The 27,922-nt window shown below is 32.1% G+C and overlaps 3 protein-coding genes across 3 annotated transcripts; all 3 read left to right on the top strand.

Annotated features, from left to right (window-relative positions):
• The first annotated feature begins 1,402 nt into the window (after positions 1 to 1,402).
• Positions 1,403 to 19,083, top strand: LOC134727610 (lysosomal proton-coupled steroid conjugate and bile acid symporter SLC46A3-like). Its single transcript, XM_063591991.1, has 7 exons — positions 1,403 to 2,534; positions 3,509 to 3,592; positions 6,199 to 6,355; positions 13,262 to 13,925; positions 17,157 to 17,298; positions 18,659 to 18,781; positions 19,061 to 19,083. The coding sequence occupies exons 1-7, from the start codon at positions 1,403 to 1,405 to the stop codon at positions 19,081 to 19,083; spliced, it is 2,325 nt and encodes a 774-aa protein (XP_063448061.1).
• Positions 19,084 to 20,933: 1,850 nt separating this feature from the next.
• LOC134681871 (uncharacterized) lies at positions 20,934 to 22,656 on the top strand. Its single transcript, XM_063541515.1, has 3 exons — positions 20,934 to 20,999; positions 21,550 to 21,691; positions 22,289 to 22,656. The coding sequence occupies exons 1-3, from the start codon at positions 20,949 to 20,951 to the stop codon at positions 22,447 to 22,449; spliced, it is 354 nt and encodes a 117-aa protein (XP_063397585.1). The 5' UTR covers positions 20,934 to 20,948; the 3' UTR covers positions 22,450 to 22,656.
• A 171-nt stretch (positions 22,657 to 22,827) lies between these two features.
• LOC134681872 (uncharacterized) lies at positions 22,828 to 27,050 on the top strand. Its single transcript, XM_063541516.1, has 4 exons — positions 22,828 to 25,368; positions 25,750 to 25,888; positions 26,525 to 26,647; positions 26,983 to 27,050. Exons 1-4 carry the CDS (start codon positions 25,318 to 25,320, stop codon positions 27,003 to 27,005), a joined length of 336 nt encoding a protein of 111 aa, XP_063397586.1. The 5' UTR covers positions 22,828 to 25,317; the 3' UTR covers positions 27,006 to 27,050.
• Positions 27,051 to 27,922: the final 872 nt, after the last annotated feature.

The raw sequence follows: 27,922 nt of genomic DNA on the forward strand, positions 1-27,922 counted from the left end.
CTCATTTGATTTATTAAAAATTTAGTCTTGTCCTCAATATGAATGAAATATTTGATACTGAACGCAAACATACACAAATCATGACAAGAAAATCACAAATGTACCAAGTACAAAGTTGGTAAATACTTTACGTAGTCACGCTAAAAAAATTCTGTAAAAATATTAACTTATTTTTTTAGAACCAGTAAATATTTTCTTGACAATATCTTATGTTTTTGGTATTGCGCTTCTCAATTATATCGTTTTTTCTACATATTATTTGAAACAGAAAAGGCAATTCGTTAAATCCTGTTTCAAAATTTAAGGAGTTGTACGCAATGACTAGGTATTTTTTTAGGATTTTTACATAATGATTGTCAAACATAAACATTTTCATAAATTGCAGGAAAATGAATGTAACACATATATAAATACATTAAAATAACATAACAAGTGTGGACACGGATCAGTGTGGATAGTAAAAAAAACTATGTTTAAGTGTTTTCTAACACAAAAAAAAATCCCCTAGGGTTAAAGCTTGAACTTTGGTCAAAGTAACATGTACCGAATACTTAGAACAGTACTTGTCTTTTATTAGATATTTAGTTTTGTGTTCAAGACTGTCATGGAGGACATGAATTTAAAATCAATGTCGACCATTAATGGATTTTATTTAGTAAGATATTATTGCTTTTAATATCAAAACTTCATATTGGCCAATGTACTATAAGTGCTTTGTGTATATACTATGTACATTCCTGTAAAAAAATAAAATATATCTCAATTAACTTTTAACACACAACGCTGGACAGATTTACGTAAAGCAGCAGACGATTGCAAGGATTGCCTCACGCCTTTGATAAAAATAAAAAGACTTTGAATAGCAGCAAAAAATCAAAATTAGAAGCTAGGGGAATACATAAGGTGCAATTATGCATGATTCAATTTTAATATGTGAGATGGTATTCTAGAACCTGCAAACATGTAATATTTGTATGGTACTATTCATGTTGATTTGAGTTTGTCATTGCTTACTTTGATTAATCCAATAAAACTGAAAAGTTGTTCTGGATCTTCCCAGTATCATTAGTAGGTCACATATTTTGTTTTTATAACATAGCTATATTCTTGTTTTTCGTGATAAACTGCTTGTTTTTGTTATTCCCAAATGGATTCTAATTATATATTTCGTAATTTCTTTATTTCTAATTTATGTTCCTAACCCCAATCTATGACATGATAGTCAATGGCCTAATTATATTTTAACCTTAAGTTTGTAGATACAAAATAGGTGATGATTAGATATTTTCTACCGTAAACAAGATAACAAACACATAGTATGAAATATACATGATCATACGTATACTATGTGATTTAAATTTTAAATTTTAAATTTATTGAAGTGATGAATCGCTCCCCGACTATGGCCGACGACGAACCACTTATTCCAAACGCGTCTGTTAGAACCAGTCACATAGGGAAAACACATAGTGGAAGATGGTCGTTTGTAATTGTCGGTTCCGTGTTAATGATACATATGTTTTCGTATATTCTAAATATGTATGTGCTAAACGAATATGCTTACTTAGCTATAACGAAAGAACAATATCCGAATGGAATGGACGATGATACCGGTAACGGGACAGGGTGTGCGTTAAATACAAGTACAAATGCCTACAAGCAACAACTAAGAGTTCAAGAACTACAATCAAAATGGTCAATATATTGCACACTTGCGTCAAATATTCCATCCATATTCGTCAGTATTAATATCGTGTCGTATAGTGATGTGTACGGAAGAAAATTATTTTTCCTGCCACCTCTTCTAGGGACGATGCTTAAAAGCTTACTATGCTCTATTGGAATATACTATGAATTAACTATGAACTGGTTTATTCCTTTTTTCATGGTTGAAGGTTGTGGCGGTCTGTGGATTGCATCACTTGCTATGACTCTTTGTTTTATATCTGATCTTACTAAAGGCGGGAAACAAAGATCTTTTGCTATTGGGGTTATGGAGACAAGTTTTGAAGTCGGATCATTATTATCATCATTATTATCTGGTTATCTTATAAAATATACAAAAGGATTTCTTATTCCCGTGTTATTATCGGAGATCGTTACTATTTTAGGAATTGTTGTTGTTTTACTACTTCTACCGGAAACGCTTCCGCTTTCTAAAAGACGACCCGCCACTCCAATTATACATAATATGAAAAAGATGACCGATTTTTACACGTCAAAGGTATCTTCTATGGCAAACAAATGGCTTTTCATTCTTGCAATTAGTATTTTCATTTTAACGGATTTCTCACTTGGAAGTGGTAACGTGACCATGTTGTACGAGCTAGGTTCGCCATTCTGCTGGAGTAATGTAAAAGTAGGAAATTTCGGAACCATAGAGACTCTTGTTGGATGTGTTGCATGTATACTAATGATAAAGTTATTTCATCTTTGCACCACAGACCAAGTTATTGCTCTTGTCGGTAGTGTCACTTCTGCGTTGTCGCTGATATGGCAAGGGTTTACCAATAATAGCTTAATGCTGTATTTAGGTTTGTACAAGTAACGTTTCAGGATTATTAATTTGTTGTATATATCATGAGAATGAGAAAATATTTATATATTCCTAAACATTCTGCTTTTTCCGGTCTTTTGTTGTTTTTTTCTTTTTGCCAAATTATGTTTGTCTCCTTATTAAATTATGGAAAACGTTTTGATTCGTATAATGTTTTTCGTTTTCAATAAACTATACTTTAGTATGCTAAAGCCCAAACGTTTAAATATAACGTTTGGAAGCATACGATGTGATGATGTTTGTGCCTATATAAGATTTCAGTAAGTTGTGTTGTTTATTTTTTTAATGAGATTTCATTATGATGATGTTTTTTTTTAATTTTAAATCACAGTACCTGTTATTGGTGTAGGTAGTACCTTAGCAACGCCAATGCTGTTGTATTTTTAATTTTGAATTACATGTACAGTACTTGATATTTGTGTGGGAAGTTCTTTAGCAATGCGAATGATAGTGTTATTTTTTTATTTCAAACTGCAGTGCCTGTTTGTGGTGTGAGTAGTACCATAACAATGCCAAATTATGATGATTTCTTATTTCAAATTACAGTAGCTGTTATTGGTGTGAAGTACCTTTGCAATGTTAAATGATGGGTTTTTATTTTAATTGCAGTACCTGTGATTCGTTTGGGAAGTACCTTCGCAATATTAAATGATGTTGGGGGGGGGGGGATTTTTCTTACTTTAAATTGCAGTACCTGTGGTTGGGTGGGATTTTTCTTACTTTAAATTGCAGTACCTGTGATTGGTGTTGGAAGTACCTTCGCAACATTAAATGATGTTTGGGTGGAATTTTTTTAACTTTAAATTGCAGTACATGTGATTGGTGTTGGAAGTACATTCGCAACATTAAATTATGTTAGTTTTTTTTAAAATTTAAGCTGCAGTAACTGTGATTCGTGTGGGAAGTAGCCCCGCAATGCAAAATGGTATTGGTTTTAATTTTTAATTACAGTACCTGTTATTGGTGTGGGAAGTACCTTAGCAATGCCGATGATGAGAGGTACAATGTCTAAACTGACACCACCTGATCTGCAAGGTAACTTTCTGCTCACACATCGTTGTCAGTATAATGGAATTTTATACGACTGTCATACAAATTAGAGATTTATCGAGGAATAAAAAAGGTTTAATACGACATTTTCTACATAAGAAAATGTCTGTACGATGTCAGGAATATGACAGTTGTTATTCATTCGTTTGATTTGATGTGTTTGAGCTTTTGATGTTGCCATTTGCCTGGGAACATTCCGTTTATAAATTTCAGAGAAGTTCGGTATTTTTTTTAATTATTTTACTAATTTAAACTATTATTCGTATATGCGACATCGAATCTAAGAGAACGAATTATAACTGCATATATAACAGTTGTTATGACCTTATTATGTAGCTGTCTGTTTTCTATCATTATTGTCACTTTATATATATAACGTTATTTAAATATAACAGTATGTGTGTTTCTGCAAGAAATATTCATTCATTCGGTGAAGAATTCGGTTAAAAATTCAACTTACTACATATTCTGACCTATACGGTAAATTATATTTAGGCACTTTTCCGTTTTCCTTTACGTGAAGATGAAAACACGCTGTACTTAATAGTTCAAGTATGAAATGTGCATATTTATTATAAATGAATGTTGTTAAAAGCATTGAGAAGCCGGTGACTGTTTACAAAAACTTTTACTGTCTCTTGCACTAGTATATAGTATACTGTAGAAGAGATATTAAAATTGAGAATGGAAATGGGGAATGTGTCAAAGGGACAACAACCCGACCAAATAAAAAAAAAACAGCAGAAGGTCACCAACAGGTCTTCAATGTAGCGAGAAATTCCCGCACCCGGAGGCGTCCTTCAGCTGGCCCCTAAACAAATATATACTAGTTCAGTGATAATGAACGCCATACTAATTTCCAAATTGTACACAAGAAACTAAAATAAAAATAATACAAGACTAACAAAGGCCAGAGGCTCCTGACTTGAGACAGGCGCAAAAAATGCGGCGGGGTTAAACATGTTTGTGCTATCTCAACCCTCCCCCTAACCGATGTAGAAAAGTAAACGCATAACAATACGCACATTAAAATTCAGTTCAAGAGAAGTCCGAGTCTGATGTCAGAGGATGTAACCAAAGAAAATAAACAAAATGACAATAATACATAAATAACAACAGACTACTAGCAGTTAACTGACATGCCAGCTCCAGACTTCAATTAAACTGACTGAAAGATTATGATTTCATCATATGAACATAAGGCACAATCCTTCCCGTTAGGGGTTTAGTATCATACCATCATAACATATATGAGAAGAACATAACCCGTGTCATGCCAACAACTGTTTTTAGAATAAGCAATACATATACCAAGATAATTGTGTGTACCGGAACCTATTTGATTGATGAAGTTTGAGCAACAGAACTGTCACCGTGTAATATCTCTTTTTCAAAACTTGTTTTGACTCTGATCCTTTTTAAAGTGTGCCAGGTTTATATAGGGTTGACATCTAAAGATGTGTTTGAAGGAAATAACTTAATAAATCTGATGATTAAATATTAGCGTTTCTAAAGAAGTGTATGAAAAGCAAAAGTTGACAAAACGTGGAACAAGGCATGCTGAAACATCCCACAACCAAGCATTGTTAATGATTGGAAAAGATTGAGCTCCCGCTAACATGTACAACTATGCCATATTTTTTTGAGTGTAAGTCAGGAGTATGTTATCTCTTTTTGCAATAAAACAAAGATGTTTTTCGTTTAATGTTTTTTACTTTATTGCATATGTTATTTCTGTGCCCTTTAAAGTTTGCTTTGATGTATGGGTCTCATTATTTAAGGCAATACAGTTGACGATAGTTGCTTACTATTAAGTCATTTCAGCTCTAGTGGAAATGTGTCTCAGTGGAAATCATACATCATTTCGTAATATCTGTATCAATTTTATTGGATGATGATATTTTTTGATAGTCTTGTTAAAAGGGAAATATCCATATGCAAACGATTTGGTTAAAAAAAGACACCTGTCACCAGCAGATATCAATTAAATCGTCTAATTATATCAATGAATTAATTTAATTCATCTAATCTCAGTAAGCTTGTCAATAAAAGTGAAAAAAGTGTGCATGCTATAGAAAAATGAAACATGTATTTAAACATGCGTGAGTTGTGAGTATTGAAAATGGTGGACACTATAGATAATTAAACTGTGCTTATTATTGTTAAATTCCGGGGAAATCAAAATTAATATTGTGTTATGTCAAATGAGATTGTAACATTGTAAATGTCGTTGTTTTAATTTTTTAACATATATGAGAAGAACATAACCCGTTTCATGCCAACAACTGTTTTTAGAATAAATGTGTATTAAATTATATATTTGTGTTAACACACGCCAGAGAAATTGGACGACATGATGTTTTTACATAAATTATGCCGTTATTTTTCTCGTTTGAATTGTTTTATGTTGTCATTTCGGTGCCTTTTATTGCTGACTATGCGGTATTGGCTTTGCTCATTGTTGAAGTCGCTACGGAGACCTATGGCTGTTAAGTTCTGTGTCATTTTGGTCTTTTGTGGAGAGTTGTCTCATTGGCAATCATACCACATCTTCTTTTTTTTATATGACAGTTTGTATTGCAATTTTGCAGGTTCGTTATTTGGAAGTATGGCTGCAGTTGAAGCCATAGTGAATATGACTGGTTCGGTCACTGCTAATGCAATATATAGAGCCACGGTAGAGGTTTATAAAGGAACAATTTTCTTTGTGAACGCCGGGTACAATGTAGTAGCCATCATTCTTTGTTTGTAAGTAACTTCAAATTTATTTTTATGATGTAATCACCTTGATCTAGATATTAGATGTGTTGTGAGGCAACTATCCATCCAAGTCACAATTTGTAAAAGTAAAGCATTACAAGTCAAATTCCGGCCTTCAACAAGAGCCTTAGCTCACATCGAACAGAAAGCCATTAGGACACCAATATAACTAGTGTAAAACCATTCAAACAGGAAAACTAAGGTATAATCAATATTAAAAAAAAACACCGAGAAACAGGCAAAATAGATGCCTGTTTGAAAACACTGCTTCAAATCTAGTTCTGAGAGAGTTTTATTTTTATTGAAATACGAAGATAGCAATGGACGATCAGTCACAAAAATGATGAAAAATGCAAAATATTTGAAAACGCAATCTACTTAGTTGAAACCAAAATTGTAGAACCGATGATTCCGCAATGTCCATTTAAATGGAACATCTGACGGGTTGTCCGAAATAAAATTCTGACTTGCTTAAAAAGGAAAATTCATAAGAACTACGTCAAACTAACGCATTCAAAGTCATCTCTGAGGCTATTAGGACATGGTACTTATGTAAGTTAAAAAGATCAACATGAAAATCAACTGTTTAAAAATATTCAAATATGTATCATTGGTCAAATATATCAAATGCCTCCGATTCAATTTTCTTTTTTAATCTTTTTTAATGATGAAATCTGATTGAACAAATGATACACAATTAACATATTCTCTTTCAGAATATTGATACGAAAAATGAAATCTTCAAAAGAAATGCCTCTGAAAGAAGTGTCTCATTAACACCAACAGGATAACAAAGTCGTGAAACAACCAGCACGACTCAAAGCCTTTGATATTTCTATTAACAGGTTTATCGAAACTGGATATTCAAACTGTGGGCGCACTACGTTTGCGCGCATTTTGGGATTCAAATGTTTTACGTTTGCGCTGCTTTTGATTACGGAATGAGTACTTCTACTTGTAAATAATAGAACAAATTATAAATAAATAAGTAATATCACCTGTATTTTACCTGAGTTTACTTGTCAAAAAATGCGCGCAATTGTTACCAAAAGCTGCGTTCAAACGTAATGATTTTTGCGCAAAAATGTAATGGTAATGCGCGCAAACGTAATGCACCGCAAACTGTATTATGCAAATTTAAAAAAAAAAAAGGTTGAATAACAAAATGTCTCATTGTGGTGTAATGGAATACCACTAGATTCGTTAAAAAAACAATTCTAACATTGACCTTGTTTATAGTGAACTATTGACCTGGTGAACATATTGAGTTATTGTTAATTGCTTAAAGTCCAGTGGCAAATATTTCATGCATGTTCAAGGCAAAACAAAATGCATTAATAACAATAGGTAACTGTAACGGTCCTGTTAATATATGTAATATGATAGTCCGGGATGAAGGTCGAAAAATGTATACTGTTACTAGAAAATGATGGTATACTGGGTAGGGAGGTAAATTTGTCTTGCAACAGATTTATTACGGACCTTTTAAAGAGATGTTGAAAGGAGTCTTAATGTGTAGAGAGCGTCACTTTATTTTTATATATTTTGCCTTTATTTAATTCGCGCACTTTGTTGCAATTTTTTTAACAACTGCACTTTAATATCTAGACTCCTTTTGTTTCATAATTAGTGGACACAGTCTTCGTTTCAGTCATAATTATGTTATTCTTCTCATGTATTGCATGGATAGACTAAGGTGGCAATTGTTGGAGATGAAACACATTGATAACTTGTTTTTAAAAAATCTATAAAAACCACTAGTATGCTGTTTAAAGATGTACTTAGGTGAGGTTAGGTAAAAATTAATAAATTAATAAATCAAAACTGATAGTATAAGTTGGTAGAGCATCAATTAAGGATAAAGATAAACTAAAAATATTGATAGGCCATGGAATCCTTTTCCAGATATTTGACATTTAAAAAATGGCGGGAAAAGGCTGACTCGAACTTTTACCTTATATTTGCATTGGTATTATTTGGGTCTCAAAACAAAACAAAAAAAATCAACAATCTTCTAAAATTTTGATAAATGACCTTTTTATGAGCTATTAAGTCTTATATGAAAAAAAATGGGTATTATGGGGCAAAATATTTTATATTGTATTGTATGGAAAAACACCAAAGAGTCCGAATGTTTGACACAAATTCCAAAACCTCACCTAAGTACATCCTTAAAAAACCTTTTCGCAAAAACATCATAAGCATTAATTACAGGCAACGATTTTTGTACTCTTCGTTAAGATGTTAACATTATTATAATAACTAGACATAGAAATTCATAACTGAATGCTATATATATTAAGATTTCTTAAGTATACGTGTGAATGTCATCATGAACTGTCATGGTCAGTTGCATGCCCTTTGTTTTTCTTTATTATTCCAACGTAAATGTAACCTACAAGTCAACATTTATCTATTTTATCATCAATATATCTACCTCTATCTTATTAATATGTACAGATAAATAACATTATTTATAAATGATAACCTCATTTTCTGAAATTAATCTTCCGGATTTTTCTATGACAAAATTGGAGAAATGAAAAAAAATATATACAGTCACCTTCATTTGTTCGTTCAAGTTTACGATCTTCAATGTTTTGATTATTTAAGTTTTAATGCAGTACTAAGAAACAGATTTTAAAGCTTCTGTTAAATATTGGATGCGGTTTATATTCAATTTGACAGAAACGCTTAACATTATTGTTTTTTGTTGTAGGACCAGTGGCAACTATTAGAGTTATAATAGCGAAGTCCATAACGAGGTTAATCATGAAATGTTTTAATGCAATAAAAAGTATTTGTACACTGGATTAGAAAAAATGTTAACTTTGAATGCATATTGAATTCCCATCTTATAATAGGGAAGAATAAAAAAAACTTTTAGTTTGCACGGAATACCGTTGAAGATTCACATTAAAAATACATTTAAAAACGTATTTTGCAGTTTTTATTTGAGGGCCCTGCTAACATGTTTAACCCCGTCACATTCTGTATGTTTGTGGTTAGCCAAGTCAGAAGCCTGTAATTCAATGGTTGTCGTTTGAAGATGTGTTTACAGATTTGTTTTTCTTTCATTTTTTGTACATAAATTAGGCCGTTAGTTTTCTCGTTTGAATTGTTTTCTTTTGTCATTTCGAGGCTTTTTACAGCTGATTATGCGGTTTGGGCTTTGCTCATTGTTCAATGCCGTAAGGTGACCTATAGTCGTTTTAATTTATGTGTCATTCGATCTCTTGTGCAGTGTTGTCTCATTGACAATCATACCACATTTTCTTTTTTAATGAGTACAATTGATTTATCATCACTGGTATTAAAGAGATAATCGTAACTGCAATTACGATTATCCCAATATGGCGACGGCAGATATAGGTAAAATCTTTAGTCATTTTTCTCAAACGTAGCATGTCTTTTGTCAATAGTTACTCAGCTGCAAGGTTTTTTTCTATACCATTACATTATATTTGAATCGTAACGGTGCTCCGGAATTGCCGTCGCCATATTGGGATAATCGTAATTGCAGTTACGATTATCTCTTTAATACCAGTGTATCATGGAGGATTGTAAGTGTTCTATATACCAACTCAAAAAAGTCTTTTTATAACATGTTATCTTTCAGCATAAAATTATAAGATGAATCTATAATAACATAGCTGAAAAAGAATAATTGATCTATGAAAATAACTTAAGAAAAATCAAAATTAACAGCAAAATTTCATTTGTGAATCACATGCTAACAATCTATTAAAAAAATATTTTATTTTGAAATGGAACCCAGGAACTCAACGATACATCATATATATATATATATATAACATTTCAATTTAGATTGTTTCATGGAATAATCATAACAAAAAATGTTTATCACATTCGCAAATTGTTTAACTAAAAACTATTTTCATTTGAATTTAAAGTATGAATTTATTCTGATTTAATATAAAAAGTTTTTTTTATTATGATTTGTTGATCTTCACTAGCCTTCATAATAGAGTTAACATAAAAAGAGGGACGAAAGATACCAAAGGAACAGTCAAACTCATATATCGAAAATAACCTGACAAAGCCATTGCTAAATATGAAAAGACAAACAGACAAACAATAGTACACATGACACAACATAGAAAACTAAAGAATAAACAACACGAACCCCACCAAAAACTAGGGGTGATCTCAGGTACCCCGGAAGGCTAAGCAGATCCTGCTCCACATGTGGCACCCGTCGTGTTGCATATTTGATAACAAATGCGGTAAATAGTCTAATTCGGTAGGACACATTCATGAAAGGGAAGGGGATTGAAGTTACAACGTAAGGAACATATCCGACACAATTTGTGAAACGGTTATTCCATAGCAATCAACCAACCAACCATTACGAAGGGATGATTTCAACTTCATTAATTAGTTAAGGTAGAAATTTAAATGAAATGATCAAATATCACAGTTCAATTCTGATTGCTGTTTGGGATAGAGCATTAAAACAACATTGTATAATTATATTATTCAACAGCGCCATGGGGTCACTTAAATCGAGAATTGTGCTACAATAAGATGCTAGAATTCCCTATGATACCCGAAAAAGAAAAATCACAAAAATACTGAACTCCGAGGAAAATTCAAAACGGATATACAAATATAAGAGGTCCCGAAATGGATAATGAAAAACAATTCAAATGAAAAAAATGACAATCATTTATGATTTATGTACACAACAATTTACTAAAACCAAATACGATAGACAGCACTAAACGAGAACCACTGCATAACGTTATGTTTGAAAGATTTTTGTATGCATTTTTGAGGAAAAAAGCCAAAGAAGTTAAAACCTATAAAATACGGAGAAAACAACTTAAAGAAAATAGGTAAAATAAAAATGAATGACATTTGCAGAGTCTATTTGATATTTTTTCAGTTAAACAACTTTGTACAATGTTCAGTAGCAAGTATTTCATGAATGTCAAAGACGAATTATATATGCAATGGAATATATTCAAAATTGATATAAATATGCAGAAAAACCTGGTGCTGGATTTTCATATAATGAAGACAATCTTTAGATCAGTGTAATTTGCGTCTGTCCATTTTCACTGAACGTGTACACATTTGTGGAGTTAACTGAAGCCCGCCTCCAGGTATGGGATTTTCCCGCTGTGTTGAAGACCCATTGTTAGCCTAGGCCTGTCTTATGCTTTTTAGTCGTGTTTTTGTCTCTTTGACACATTCTCCATTTCTTTTCTCAATTATGGTTTATATTAAACAAAGAATAACTGAAGATAAGATATAAATTTAGCCATGAATGTTATCATATCTTCATATCAGTGCAATGATAAAAGTCTGGGCTAGTACTTTTGAGATTATGTATATGCGCAACCCCCCCCCCCCCCCTCCCCCCCCCCCCCAATGAAATTTTGAGTACTTTTCTTTCTTACGCAAACGATGCAAACGACTAAGCGCGCACATGTTTTGATTATTTCTTTACATAAACTTTGACAAACTATGCAAACGATAAAAATGCGTCTGCAGTTTGACGTCTGTCGTTTGTTTTAATCGCTACATTTGTTTCTTACCTCAACATAATTACACGAAGTATTTGTTTCTACGTTTGTAAAACGTCTGTTTACCAACATCATTTGCATGCATTATTGAAAGTTCAAACAGGGTCAGTAAGACTTATTAAACGATGTATTTGTTTCTACTTTAGTAGAGTTTAGAAACCAACAACACACGCGACACAATGTTACAAAATTTTGGTTAGAAAGAAATGCGGCCATAGTTTTATTTCTAACAAATCGTTTCGCTATCCTTGAAGAAGCATCTACTAAATATTTTGAATAATTGATCATGATATTCCCATATTTAAATACCATACAAAGATAGAACAATGGTTTAATGTAATTATATTGTGAATATTTTAACTAGATTTGTAGTTCATGTATATTTATACTTGACCTAATTTAGACCAATCAATTTAAATTGATTACTGATAATTATATTATTTCTTTCAGACATGTTTATATAACTTAGTACAAGGACAGACAGATATTTATTGACATATCATATAAATGGATTTGAGACAGTTCTATGACTTCGAATGTAAGTTTCTTTTATTACTAATTTAATGCATCCCCACTATTCAAGTTTAGAAACATTGAAACCGGTGTGGCCAACCGTTGAGTTGGTTTGTAGGTTCCGCGGCCCCTTCCGAAGCATATGAGATCAACCATGGATTTGAATGGTTCATTTTCCTCAGTCTTTATATTTCTATACGGTTATTGCATTTTGTCTATTATTCCTTTTTCATTTTTGCTATGCTGGGCATAATCAGTTCGTTTTAGACTTTACTATCCCTATGGTTTATTCCACATCTCTTTTGTTTTCGTTGGGATTTGTTACTTGTTGCTTTTGTTTATCCGTCTTAGACGTGTCTGATTTTCAATGAAACTTTCAGAGAATCTAATATTCTTCTCTTATTTTTTGTTTGTTTTCGAAAGCAAAACATAAACTTTACCACTTCTTCAAAATGGATAGTCCACCTTTATAAATTAATCCACTAACCCTCCTTAAAAAGGACTTTATTTCGCAGAAATTTCCTTGCTTGTTATTTACATAGTAGAATTGTCCCTTCTATTCTATTTTTCTATCATAATAAAGTATGGGGTTTACGCTACAAAGCATTGGCTTTGCCATATCAATATCAATTAATTATTTGGTGGTTGAAATCATGTGTGTCAATAATGACTCTGACGGAAGTTCCATCAGTGTCTCAGCTTTGCGGCTTCGGTAGTATAAAACAACCAACATGTAATACACAAAAACTATGTTTACTATCATATTTCCTGAACTTGTAGCTCAATGTTTATCGTAAATTAAAATTGTTCCATTTTAACTTAATTTCAGAATGATACCGAATGTATCCATCATCGAAGAGCTAAATGAAGTGCAAAACTCGACTGACGAAACATCATCTGTGACACCTCGACATGACAATGACTATATCGATCGAAGTATTCCAAACTGGATATGGATTTTGGTAATAACAATAGCAATTACTATTGTTGTTTGTTTATGTGTACTTAAATTTGTCAACTCGCGTTTAACTCATTGGCAGAAGTTCAATGATCGTGGATGCAGTTATGACGTCACTACTTATCTTGTTATAGAAAATGAGTATGAACATGTACAGGATAAAGAACCGGTAAAGAAGGGAATTCAAAGAAAGATCGACAACAGAATATTGAATGTTACAAAACAATACACCAGTGATGAATGTAGTCATAACAAAAAAAATAGAGGGAAGGCATGCAGACGGAAAGTAGAAAAGTTCAGAAAAGTAGACATGAACAAAAAATTCAGCAAAAATCCAGGAATTTTATACGCAGTAAATTCCTTGCGAAGCCATAAAGAAATACACAGATCTTCTTTAAAACGTAAAGTGAATGATTCTTTAACAGAAAGCACTCGTAGCTACAAGTCTGCTTCAACTTCGAGCTCTGACACGTCTGACGATTCGTCGGTCTTTTGGAAAGAGTTTCCAAGAAACCACGATTGTTGTGATATTGGAGTACAAACGACAAGTGTTGTTAAACATTTATAGATTTTGGTGACGCAATCACTGTTGTTGCAACGCCGCCATTATGCACATAAGGATAAAAACAGACATTCCATGAATGTCGTAATATAAGGGAAAACATTGCAAAAAAATGAAATGCAAACATTGGTAATTTGTAAGGGAAACGTGCACTGTTTATTTAGGAGTTCTTATTGGATCTTGTCTATCTTTTAGTAACTGCCAGTTGTTTTAGATTGGCAACTTTCTTTTCATTTTATGCCCCACTTACGATAGTAGATCTAGAGGGACATTATCATTTCTGGTCTGTGCGTTCGTCCGTTCGTTCGTCCGTCTGTTCCGCTTCATGTTAAAGTTTTAGATCAAGGTAATCAACTTTGAACTTAGCACACATGTTCCTTGTGATATGATCTTTCTAATTGTAACTCCAAAGTAGAGTTTTAACATTCATTTCATGGTTCACTGAACATTGAAAATAGTAGTGCGAGTGAGGCATCCGCGTGTACTATGGACAGATTCTTGTTGTTAGATGATTTAAAGTTCTTTGCGTTAATCTAACAGTGTCTTGCCCTTTCTAAGTGATATTATAATTTGTTTGTATGTCGTACCGTTACATCAGCTGTTATGCAGGTAAGGGGAGGATTTAAAGCTCGCAGATTTGTTGAACTTGACCACACCACAAAAAAACGGTATCCAATACGATTGCAAAAAAACAGATAATTTTCATTTAAAGTCATATGAAGAAATGAGTGACTGGCGAAACATAATGTTTATCCAATTTCGACCCAATGCATGAATGTGCCATTAACTTAGTCTTCCGTGCACGATTTTATCATTTTTTACGTGAACATATCGTATAATCGTATATTTTTTTTTTTCTCTAACTGTAATGAAGTGAGAATATGGCAGCTAATTAATTGATGGTTTTTGAAGCCGTAGTTGACCGATTGTCATCTTATAGTAAATATTCAACAAAGGAGCATGGATATTGCGCTCGTGTATAATATGTACATTTTGATAATAGGTTATTCTAATGACAGATTCCTGCGTATTGTGATCACCGGATTTTTACGAGTACGGTCGCGCTAAGGTTACCTGCATAAGGAAAACTAGAAAAAAAAGTATATGTACATAAGTTTTACAATGAAAACTATACATTTAGTTATAAAAAAAACGTATGCATATTTATTTTTTCGTTTGATGTGCATATAGATATAGGAAGATGTGGTGTGAGTGCAATGAGACAACTCTCCATCCACATAACATATGACTTTAAAATCATAAATCTTTCATATTACGACAGAGGACTACATTTTCCATTCCTAAAATAAAAGGTGCATGCATTTAAAATACCAAATCCCAAATTTTTTATGCATGAGTTTCTTATTATGCAATTTTAAGGCCTCGTATGAGGTGCCGAGATTTTATTTATATTTTTTCATATGATTGTTTGCCGTTATAATCTAATGCTGAATAACCAAATTATTATTGTTGTAAATATTTTGTTGATATGAATAATCGTTTCAAAAATGGTTTGATATCGGGGTACATTATCCCAGTCTAGAGATCCGTTTTAGGGTTTCTGGATTATTTTTAACCATCTTATTACAGATGGGCCTTTAATGGCTTATGATTAGCAATTGTAAGTTGCGTTACCTAGTCTCTTGTTTTGTTTTTTTTTGTTAATAATTTCTATATTAAATATATTTCAATAAAAAAAGTTTCTTCTTGTTTCAGCTTATGCCTTTATTTATCCTAACATATCTCATCAAAACGCATTTTGATTTTACGTTGTATGGAGTTATTGAATGTTGGTTGCTTTACGTCCAGTGGCAAATATATCAGATGTTCAGGACGAGAACTAATTTAGGAATGATAAATTAGATCATGTATATTCATATCATGTGGTTTACACTGAAACCCTGCTTTTCCCCTTACCAATGAACGTGTCACCGTCAAAAACAACGACTGTATGTAATAAAAACCAAAATCATTGTCAGAAAGGTCAGTCAACTCTATTTGGCATGTTTGGGGTTCTGTTTTGCACTTTCTGATTTTGCCGTTGTTCCACCCATTACAATTGGGTTTGGCAATTATGCGGTTGAAACTTTAGGACTTTAAAGGTTTTTCTGCTGTCGATTCTTTGGCAGTTTGGTTTATGGGAAACAGTTATGGCATGAATCTGTGCGCAATGGGTTTTCGCAATTTGATTAGTAGATGACGTGGCAGCCGTAAACATGTATCGCAAATGACGTTGCGAAATCATATTCTGTTGCTTTGTCACTACATGTTGATCTGTTCATTGATGGTCTTCAAAAAATCTCATCTACCGATATCGTTGTCAGAAGGACAGTAAGGCGCGATTCTGACGTCAAATTGTTTGGTTGCTGCACGTACACCTTTTTATATATTTGCAGTATTCTTATGGGCCAATTCATGTTTTTATTCATCAGTCTTGGCAATATAATGATGCAACATTTTTTAACTGATTTAGTGTGGTCAATGATTGAAAGAACTGTTTCACAAAGAAATTCAAACTGACAAAATCTTTTATGGGTTCCAAATTTTGGTTTCAGAAATTCGTTCGACTTCAATAATCCGGTATGTTCAATAATCACAGATAAGTCAGATGTTGATTTTTTTCTAAAGAGAAAGAAGTATGTAAACCTATTAGTAGTTGTATGAGAATCAAACATAATTTGGTAAAAAAAATCTACAAAATAAGCGTTGCATTTTTAAGGTCAGTCAGTGTATAGGTAGTATCGGGACCTTTTATGGCTTACTATGCGGTATGAACATTTCTCATTGTTGAAGACCGTACTGTGACCATCACATATACGACCTATGATCTTTATTGATAGTGACATCATTACAATTGACCTTCATACAACATCTTCTAATCTTTATTTGGAACGTAATTGTGGACGCCATGTTCATAGACAAGAACAGTAATGAGTGTCAACAAACCTTTCTTATCTGTTGTTCTATATAATAGACATATTTATTATGGAGCTTAAATCTTCTCTTTGCATATTTGCAGTGTGCTATTTTACAGTTGTGAGTATTGTGTTACAATGTTCATAAAAAGGTAGTGAAATTCTTTGAGTATCAATAGACGTGATGATTCTAAATTCAACACCAAAAACGGTCACATTTGAAAAAAACAAAAGAGTAGATCTTGCCTTATTGATCTATTGTGATCTTTTTAATATTATTTCAAAACAGCTGGCAGTTCCAACACCATGTAATTCACCAAAAGACTGTGCTGCCAATGAATGCTGTATCAATATAATACAGCCTGATGGAAAAAGATTTGTTGACCTTAGGATGCAAGGACGCTGTCAACAACTTGGAACTGAAACATCAGGTAAAATAATATGTTTGTATATATATATATAATTTGATTAATAAAAGACGTACTTGGTATGAGTAAAGTTTTGTCCTATTCAGTAATACAGACATTCACAAAATCTAAAAAAAATCCATTGTATATAATTTCTTAAGCATTTGAAGATAACCAATCAAACTGTTCACCCCTTTGTTAATGCAACGAAATGTAGGATTAAATTTATACAACTATCAAATTCAAAACAAAAATATTTTTCTACCCTTTTTCGTATGCAACCGGATATGAAGTACTATGAGTTAGTGGTATAACACCTATACAAACAAAAACATTTGATTTTAGATATGTTGTTTTACGTACAATAATAAATATATTAGCAATCCTTTATTAAAACGACGCGGGGCTTCGATTGTATAGTAGTCTTAAGTATTGCAACATCTGTATAACTAACCAGTTAACACTAAAGTTGTGAGTTGGAATCCAACACTGGATAGGGGCTCTCGAATCTATTTGTAATTGACTAGGAATGTCAGTTTTCCTACCGAAGGGCAGTTGTTCTCTCCGGGGACTCCGACTTCCTAAACCAATTAAAACTGACCGCCACGAAATATGTCAAAAGTGTTGAAAGTGACGTTATGCAATCAATCAATCAATCAATCTTTATTGAAGATATAGATGACATGTAGGTCCAATTGAACGTGAAATAACGGAAAACGTTTTTTACAGAAAGGTTTGTTCATAGAATTTAGCATATTCATCGATACATTTCAATTTGTTCTTAATGCCATCAAAAGCAACGGTGCTGCTGTTGTGGTAAAATTTGTCTTCAATCTGCATTGTACTGGGAGTTGCATTAAACAGTTGCAAAAACATTTCCTTAAAATATTCTCAATATAAATGTATTCAATTCATTTAATTATTTTTACCTTTTTTTTCGACAAAGATTAGCGTAAAAGAGGGACGAAAGATACCAGAGGAGTCACACTTATAAATCGAAAATAAACTGACAGCGCCATGTCTAAAAAATGAAAAAGACAAACAGACAAATTATAGTACACAAAAAACAACATAGAAAACTGAAGACTGAGCAACCTGACCCCACTTAAAACTGGGGGAGATCTTAGGTGGTCCTGCTCTATATGTGGCACCCGTCGTGTTGCTCATGTTCTTACAAACCCGTTAAATAGTATCAGTAACAGTATAGAAAGATTAAAAAAAATAATTTAGTTTCCCTTTTTATCCTTTTTGGAAAATACAAGGAAGAAGCCAACAATGAAAGCAAGGTTTTATTCATTACTTTATAGTTCAAAAAATTGGTGCAAATTAATAAAATGTACTTTTACTACAATTTTTTGTGTCGATTTACAATATGTCATTTTAGAATGTTCCGTTAGATATGGTTCAGCATCATATCCACCTGACCAACTGGCATTTGAGTGTCCATGTAGCTCACCATTAATATGTAAAGGCAGAGGTATTTATGATATGCCTCTCGGAGAACTAGGTGTGTATACTTACAAATGGAAGTGAAATTTTTAGAAAACATTTCAAGAACACTGCCAAAGGCATACAAGGTCTACACGAAGTCAAATTAAATAAAATGTGATCATGGCAAAAAAGAAAAAGCCTACGAATCTAGAACTTCTATTTTTAGGAACATGTTTTTACCTTTGTGCATCAATCTTATCTACCTCATGACTCCCATTATTCCTTCGAACTTGTTTTTTTTTAAAAGAATAAACACGCTTTAGATGTTGAAACTTCATTTTTTTTCTGTTTTCAGGTTATTGTACAGATCCGCAGTAGCATCATGTGTCGCACGCATGAAATAAATTTACCAAAACAACATGTTGAACATATATTATTTCTTAATTTTGAAAATATAATTTTTTGAATTGTATTTGAATAGGCGACCATTATGTTGATATTATAGTTTGTTCCATATTTGAGATCCGTTTTAGGGTTTTTAGATTCTATGTATCAGTCTTATTACAGATGGACTTTTAATGGTTTAGGATTGTAAAGTTGGGTTTCCTAGTCTTTGTTTTGATCTTTTATTATCAATCTTTAAATTACTAAACGTGTTGTTTTCCATTTTTATTTCACTCGGTCGATACCTCTGCTGGTCAGTCAGTCCCCGGGGGTATCATCAGTTAAGTAGTCGGTTCTTCGGTACTGACATGATTTTAAAAACTTCACCAAAATTGTCCGTTTGTAAATTTTTGAAATTATTATAAAACTAAGGTTTGAACTCCCTCAGGCAAAGTTGGCTTTAAATGAATTTGGCTATTTATTTTAGGTATTTGTGACGTAAAGCTCTTCAACGATTTTCTGTCTAAGGATTTCAAATGTTTGGTTTTGATCGTTCCGGATGAAGGAAATCCAGAAAATCGCTTTGGACGCAATACATTATTAAACATGTTGTTTTCCATTTTTAAAGATATTTACAATTAAGTTTCTACTTATTTCTTCTGATTTGCCATTATTTATCAAACTCTATTTTATACAAACTCATTTTTCAATTTTACATTGAATGAATGAATGATTGTTTGTTTTACGTCCAACGAGAAATATCCGAGGAACGTTAAGGGCGAGAAAAAATACACAAATTAATATTATAAGTCTACTTAGTCAATTTCATCTTCATGCATAATATATCATATACAGTGCTATAATTCTATATTCTACTGACGAGGACATGTAACACTAGTCCATCGATACACATGCAGCTGAATCTTAGTTCAGTCAAGGTAGCCGTGTGGTCTAGAGCGCTGGACACAGTGTAAATGGTGTCGTCTCGACATCACACTAGCAAGGGTTCGAGTCTCAGCGAATGAAAAAAAACATTTCACATTTGCTGATTTACCGTTGTTTTGCTGTTATTTAGAGTAATCACATATCTGTTTATCGTATCTCCTTTACATTTCTAACCATATGATAGGTTGAATGCAACAGCGTGGAGGCTGTGGATACATGTAATTATAAGGTTTGTTGGCTAGACTTATAATATTATTGTGGCTTTTTGTTATTCCTATGTCAGGTTTGTTTGATAAAATTTACCTACTTCAAAGAAACTAATACAGTGGAAATAAGACATGTATCTTATTTACATATTGTCTATTTTCATAGGCTGCTTTAGCTATTGCGTCATGTTATATGCGATATGTATAAGTGTCTTTCTTATACAAATAAGAACGACATGTAAAACAATTGTAGTCTAAGCTTAAGATCATTATCATGTATGCGAAAGATGTCAAAGATCAGAGCTTCAAGTTCTCCAAGGAAAATAAAACGAAAACATAACCCGTTAAAACGCATAGAACATACTCATGGAATAAACGTAGAAAAACAAATGATGTCTCCGATATTTGTTTTCAATTATTATTTTTTCATTCAGTCAGTTGGTTTTCACGTTTAAATCGTTTCACATTTATAATACCTGTACCTTTAATGCTTTCGATGTGGTATAGGTTTTCCTCATTGTTGAAGGCAGTATGGTTCACCTTTACACTGACGTTCTTTGGTCTTTATTGATAGATATACCACATCGTGTAACCTTTTTATTGGAAAGTTATTGCGAACGCCTGTCTATAGACAATAACATTTATTTGTGGCAACTGACCTTTCTTATCTGTTTTTCTATGTTATAGACAACAACACGTTTCATTGTTATGGAGCTTAAAATTTTGCAGTGTATTTTTTCTGTATTTGTTTTGACAGTAGTGAGTATATTTATTAAAATTTCATAAAGTAAGCACTAAAATTCCATGAATAAGTACCAATTCATGTAAAGATTTTGTATTCGACAAAATAATTCAGTCACAATTGTTTAAATACCTGATCTTTTTATTTCTGTGCATATATATTTTAATGTATCTTATGTAGCTTCAGTCGGTTCTTATATTTCTGTATTGATTAACCTTAGTGCTTTACTGTATTTTTTTATATATAATTTATTTATCTTCATACAAAAGATGAGACACTAACAAACTATTAAATTGAATTTTGTACAATCACAGTTTATAATTAATTTTTCCACGAGCCACATACAAATATTATTCCAAATTAAAAATATACGATGTAAATCTACATCTATAAATAGTAAGGATAATAACAACTGTTTTTTAAAGACTATGGTTATGATGTTTCTCATTGCTTGTGACCGATCTACGGTTACATATAAGTAAATTTCAATTTTTGTTGAAAATTATCTCATTGACAATCGTACCTCATCTCCCTTTTTTTTTTTTTTTTTAATTTATGACATAACAGCTGGCGGATTCAACACCATGTAATTCACCCACAGACTGTGCTGCCAATGAATGCTGTATCAATTTGATAAGACCTTTAGGAAAGAGGTTTCTTGACCTTAGAATTCATGGACGCTGTCAACCACTTGGGACTGAAAAATCCGGTAACATACTATGTTGGTATATAATTTGTGTATACAAACAAAAATATGTTATTTTGAATAAGCTATTTAAGAACAAATAAAAAACTTTTTCAAAACTCCTTTATTGAGGAACCTTATATTTACTTCACGGTTCTAGCAAGTAAACCAGTCAAAGATATAACACCTACCTACACACTCAAGTCATTATACTGTTAGATAAAAGAGAAATTTCTCAAAAACACTTTGATTCTGGGAATTTATATTACAAAACTTTTTCTTAACTTTTTATTTAGTTTGGTATATACTAGTAGGCGTCGGGTGGTTATAAGCAGAATATTATGACATATAACAGCAATGAAAAATTGCCTTGTAACAGTCAATATTTTTAGATATTTTATGAACATGATATACATATTGATACACCTGGTAATAAGAATACAAAATGTCCAAGTATTAGTAATTTGTTTTACTTTTCGACAATTTAGCACGACCAAATACATAAAATAACATATTTGATAAAGATAATAGCCATCGAAAACATCATGCGATTTTTTAATTCAGAACTTTTGATTAACGGGCAGAAATAAAGATTCAACTGATTTTTTTGTGTCATTGTAGGATGTTACGTTAGATATGGTTCGGCATCACAGCCACCAGACCAACTGGTATTTGGATGTCCATGTAGCTCACCATTAATATGTAAAGGAAAGGGGTTATATGATGTTCCACTTGGTGAATTGGGTATGTATATTTATGAGTATAATGTACACATCACATAACGGTGACAGCATTTTTCTGGATAATATTTAGAGGACTGTCGATATACCAAATGGTCAAATATAGTATACAAATGTTGAAGCATTTTGACCTAGGAAATGATAAAAGCATATGGTCAATGCTTGTCATGTTCTAGATATAACTAGGCCATGTTTTTCATTAACAAAATAGTTTTGCTATGAACTATTTAATTTTTGTGCATTTTCCTCATAAACTAGCATAATTTCATGAAGGAGGTTTTATGAAATACGTACAACGCATGATAATCAAACTTTCTTTCTGTTTTAGGTTATTGTACAGATCCGTAGTAGCACGATGTGTTGCAAACATGCAATAAATGCATCAAAACAACATGCCTTACAAATATGTTAAATATTACTTTTGAGAATTAAACTTTTGATGGCACATAGTTGGCACAGCTGTTTATGTAATTGCTTTTCTTCAATAGTCTGTGAAATCTCTTTCCCTGTTAACAAAAGTGTGTCTTGGCCAGCAATGTTAAGTATTGCACATGTCTGTTCTTGTGTTATAGACAAACAAATCGATTTAACCCCAAAATTAAGTGAACCATTTTGTGATAATGTGGGAGGGTTTTACTTAAGACATCTTCAAATCATAGTGTCATCATTTACAAGAAATGAAAACAAAGAAATTAGGTCGCAATTTTTTTTAAAGCTATCGATGATTTTGAAGTACTGTATGTGATAATTGTAATGAAAAGAAGCATATATTTTCTTCTTTATTTACGGTTTAAAATTCAGATTCTACTTTATCATTCAAACCAGCCATTAAATTCCAGTTAATTGTAATACCGATCTATCAGTTAATTTTGTAATTCTATCTGCTCTTTAAATATTTTGTTTCTGACGCATACAAATCCATTTATTGTTCTTCTTCCACCAATTCCGACATCTTAAACAACTGTAAAACTAACAAACAGTAGCCTTTGTTACCGTTGTAATAAAGTTAGTTGGGTTTATTTAACGATAGATGTGTTTATAAAGTACTAATAGGCGGTATTGGAATGTTTTTAATGTTTAAAAATGTAAGTGTGTCTTGAAGGCTTTCTAGATTGAAATATTATGTCATGTTTTGAAACTACTAAGTGTGTGTCATTATATGGGAACATTAAGGAAACAAGTCTTTGCATTTGTAGCAGATGGATAATATAACATGTTATGAAAAGAAGATGTAGTGAAAATTCCTTTCTGTAATATTGCTGAACAAACATGTCCTTTTTTTCTAGATATTTGTTAGGGACGCTTATCATGTTAAGATATGTTAAAAAAAACTCAGTCACATTAAATATGAAACCCAAGCTGAATTCGAGACAACAGTATTTATTAAATTGTTTTAATTCCACATAGAATATACAAATCAAGTTGAGGTGCGTGTACTGCAAAAGGAGCGAGACTAATTAGATCAACGAGAAAAATATACTACTGATATAGATATAAGAAGATGTGGCGTGAGTGCCAATGAGACAACTCTCCATCCAAATAACAATTTTAAAAAGTAAACCATTATAGGTCAATGTACGGTCTTTAACACACCGAACAACAAGCTACAAAGGGCCGCAAAATTGCTAGTGTAAAACCATTCAAACGGGAAAACTTGTGCAGATGCATGCACTGATATGCATGCATCTGCACATGTAAATCCACTTAGTAAATATGTTTCAACAGCAACCCAGTAGTCAGCACTTTTTTGTGCTGACATGAATTATCATTGATATGGTTATATTTATCAAGTAATTGTTTTCAACATTTTGAATTTTTGAAATATTTAGGCTTTTTACCTCAGATATAGTTTACCTTAACTGTATTTGGCAAAACTTTTTAATAGGAATTGTGGTCCTAAATGCTCTTCAACTTTGTACTTAATTTGGCTTTAACTTTTTTTGGATTCGAGCATCACCGATGAGTCTTTGGTAGACGTAACGTGCGTCGTATATATAAAATTTAGTTATGGTCTCCATGATGAGTTTATTTTCAACCGGGAGTAGTACACATTTCGAAAAGAGGACTGAAACTGCAATAAAAGTATATTAATCAAAACTATTTTGAAAAAAACAAGGTGCATAAATTCATCACATTTAGTCAAAGTTTTGGCTAAGATATATAAAAAAAAGTAACATACCAAAAAATTGTTTACAGAAAATACAATTATTTAAGTATATAAAGATATAAGATCATTTCCAGGTTTAATCCACCATTTTCTACATTTGAAAATGCCTTAACCAAGTCAGGAAAATGACATTTCTTGTCCATTCGTTTTTGATGCATTTTGTATTTTAATTTTGCCATGTCATTATGGACTTTCCGAATTGATTTTCCCCTACGTTCATTATTTTTGTGATTTTACTTTTTTTTGTAAGTTGAGACACATTCTTATCCTATCAGTCAACCAATTTGTTACAATTAGTTCCGCATTCGATTCTTTGGCTTTATCTGGATTGTTCGGTGAACACTACTGATCACTACTATATCTGGCTAGGAATGACCCGTTGTATTTTCATTACACGAGTGACAAGATGGAAAATAGCTGATACATTTCGAACTTGGAAAATATATATTCTCGTTGGTTGAAAAGTTCCATATTTGATTTCGTTTAATCAGCCGGTTTTCTCGTTTGAATTGTTTCACATTTGCAATTCCGGGACCTTTTATAGCGCACTATGCAGTGTGAAAATAACTAATTATTGAACACGACGACCCTTTAGTTTTTATTGGCAATCATTCCACTTCTTATAATCTATTTGTTGGAACTTATTTTCGAACGCCATGTCCATAGACAAGAACATTTATGTATGTCAACTGACCTTTCTTATCTGTTGTACAATGTTATAAAGGAAGTCACGTTTTATTTTTATGGAGCTCAAACATTTTGTTTACATATTTGCTGTTTGTTTTATGACAGTTGTGAGTATAATATTAGAATAAAATCCGAAAAAAAGAGCAATGGAATTGCAATGATAAGTATCGAGATGTTATATACAACAGAATTAATTCGTCGCATTCATAAATAGGTCTTATAGTTTCTTTTACATATTTTATGACTATTATAAGTTGTTTAGTGTTTTATTGTAAACATATTTTTTTCATTGATAATGAATATGTATTCGTCTTTGTTCAAAACGTGTGAAGTTAGTAAGTTATTGGATAGAATTTGATCAAATCGAGTTCCATAATGAGACAACAAACACAGACTGTTATTCAAATCAAACCTAGTTTAAAAGATTTGATGTATAACCTCATATCTTATTTGTATGGGAAATTTCTAATATTTCAATGTCATAACAGCTAGCAAATCCACCATCTTGTAATACGCCAGCAGACTGTTCTAATAATGAATGTTGTATCAGTATAGTTAGACCTATAGGAAAGAGAAATGTTGATCAACCAAAAGGATACTGCCAACCACTTGGAACTGAAAAATCAGGTAATATAATATTAATGAATATGGTTTTTTTTGTATAGATACAACACATTTTATCTTGTTTATGTAATTGTTCGTACGATATATGTATCAAATCAACAAATTTTTATCAAAGAGTTGTGCCGAGTATGGATGCATAATTCAAATTTTATTTGCCTTTAGACGGGAAGCAAGACGTAAAAATTAATCACATCAGTATCGAAGAATATACACTTTCGTATAATATATGTTACAGTCAATTTGTTAAATCATTGCAACAATGAAAAACCTTGTTATATATAGATTAATTTTCTAAAATGATTTGATTTTTTTTATTAAGTACTAAATACACTAGAATCTAATTAGACAGTTATAACCACAAAAAAGGAAGCGTCAAGGTACAATGCACTGACATTAAAAAAATACAAAATTATTTAAGTATTGCTGTTTTTACAAATGTCAAAGTTTGAGTTTTTTGGCAAAGATTAACGTAACATTATCGAAAGCGCCCTAAACTTATATCAAGGTTCTATTTAATCAATTTATGAAGATGTAAGTCAGAGCATAGAGCAAGGTTTCTCGTTTACCCTTGTTGATGATCATACAGATACACAGATTTGTCCAATTTATTCAATTACATTCACAAACCTGTGATTTTAGGATGTTATGTTAGATATGGTTCTGCATCACATCCACCTGAACAACTAGTATTTGGATGTCCATGTAGATCACCATTAATATGTAAAGGAAGGGGTGTTTATGATGTGCCTCTCGGAGAACTAGGTGTGTATACTTATAAACTGAAAATGATATGTACATATTTATTTGCGTTGTTAGCCATTTTCTGGGTTAAATTTCAAAAGGACTGCCGATAGGCATATAAAGTCTATACGAAGTTGAATATGTATTAAAAGTTGAAGCAATTGTGTCAAGAAAAAAGAAAGGACTACGGTCTGTGTTTGCCATGTTCTTGATTAAACAAGAATTTTTTTTTTCGGAAGCATATTTTTTTTTACATTTACTACTTTATTATGGGCATTTTAAAATAATTACTCCGGTCATTTTTATGTATTGAATACATGTTTTGATATTAAAACTTTTTTTCTTCTTTCTTTTAGGTTATTGCACAGATCCCCAGTAGTATAATGTGTCGCAAGCATGTAATAAATGCATCAAATCAAAATATTGTACAGAAAATTATTATTTCTTATTTTTAATGATATTAACTCCTTACCCAGAGTCGGCAATACCTTTTTGTATTTTTTGCTTGCTTATAACGAATCTTTTAAATAAGCTTTTGATTTTCAAATATGTTGGCCTCGAGCATCGCCAAAGAGACATTGATTGTCTAAATGCGCATCTGATGCAGAAAATTGGTAACATTTATGCTATTTTAGGAATAAGTTTTGAATGGTTTCAGTTGAGTGTAAAGTTGGCAAAATATTTTGTTTGATCATACAACCACCAAACGTGGCGTGTTACTTCCTTTTTATCTGTTGTAACGGAATAAATCGTTTTCTACCTTCATTTTTTGCTTCTTTCAAAATGGCTGCTACGTGTATGAATGTATGAATGAGATGTAATTATAAATAAGTAAGTATTATCTCGAAATATATCCCAATCACCTCTTATAATTCGCCGTTTCAGAATCTAATGCATTCTGGGTAATATTTTCAAAAGTGTACACCAAAACGTCGTAATTGGTTGAAAACGTCTAAAACAATGGAAATTCAACCAATGTCGTTGCGTTATTTTTGGGGTACGGTACGAATAATGAAATTAACCATAGTGCTTTAGATTCTGAAAGGGCCAATTGTTTTAATTGTATTTTAACATTGGAAAGCTCGCTCGCTGTTCAAAGTAGTCTGTATTAGCCATGGAAAGTATTGCACATGCCCCGGGGTTTTTTTTTAAAACAAAAAAGATGTACCCCTTAATCATGTAAACCAGTTTGTGATAATGTAGGATCATAATGTTCACATTGACAAGAACTCAGTCTGAATATTAGCCTAGAAAATAATTTGCACGATTTCAAGCTACGGTTTGGATTGAAGCACT

Source organism: Mytilus trossulus, chromosome 8 (genome assembly GCF_036588685.1).
Source record: "Mytilus trossulus isolate FHL-02 chromosome 8, PNRI_Mtr1.1.1.hap1, whole genome shotgun sequence".
NCBI lineage: Eukaryota > Metazoa > Mollusca > Bivalvia > Mytilida > Mytilidae > Mytilus > Mytilus trossulus.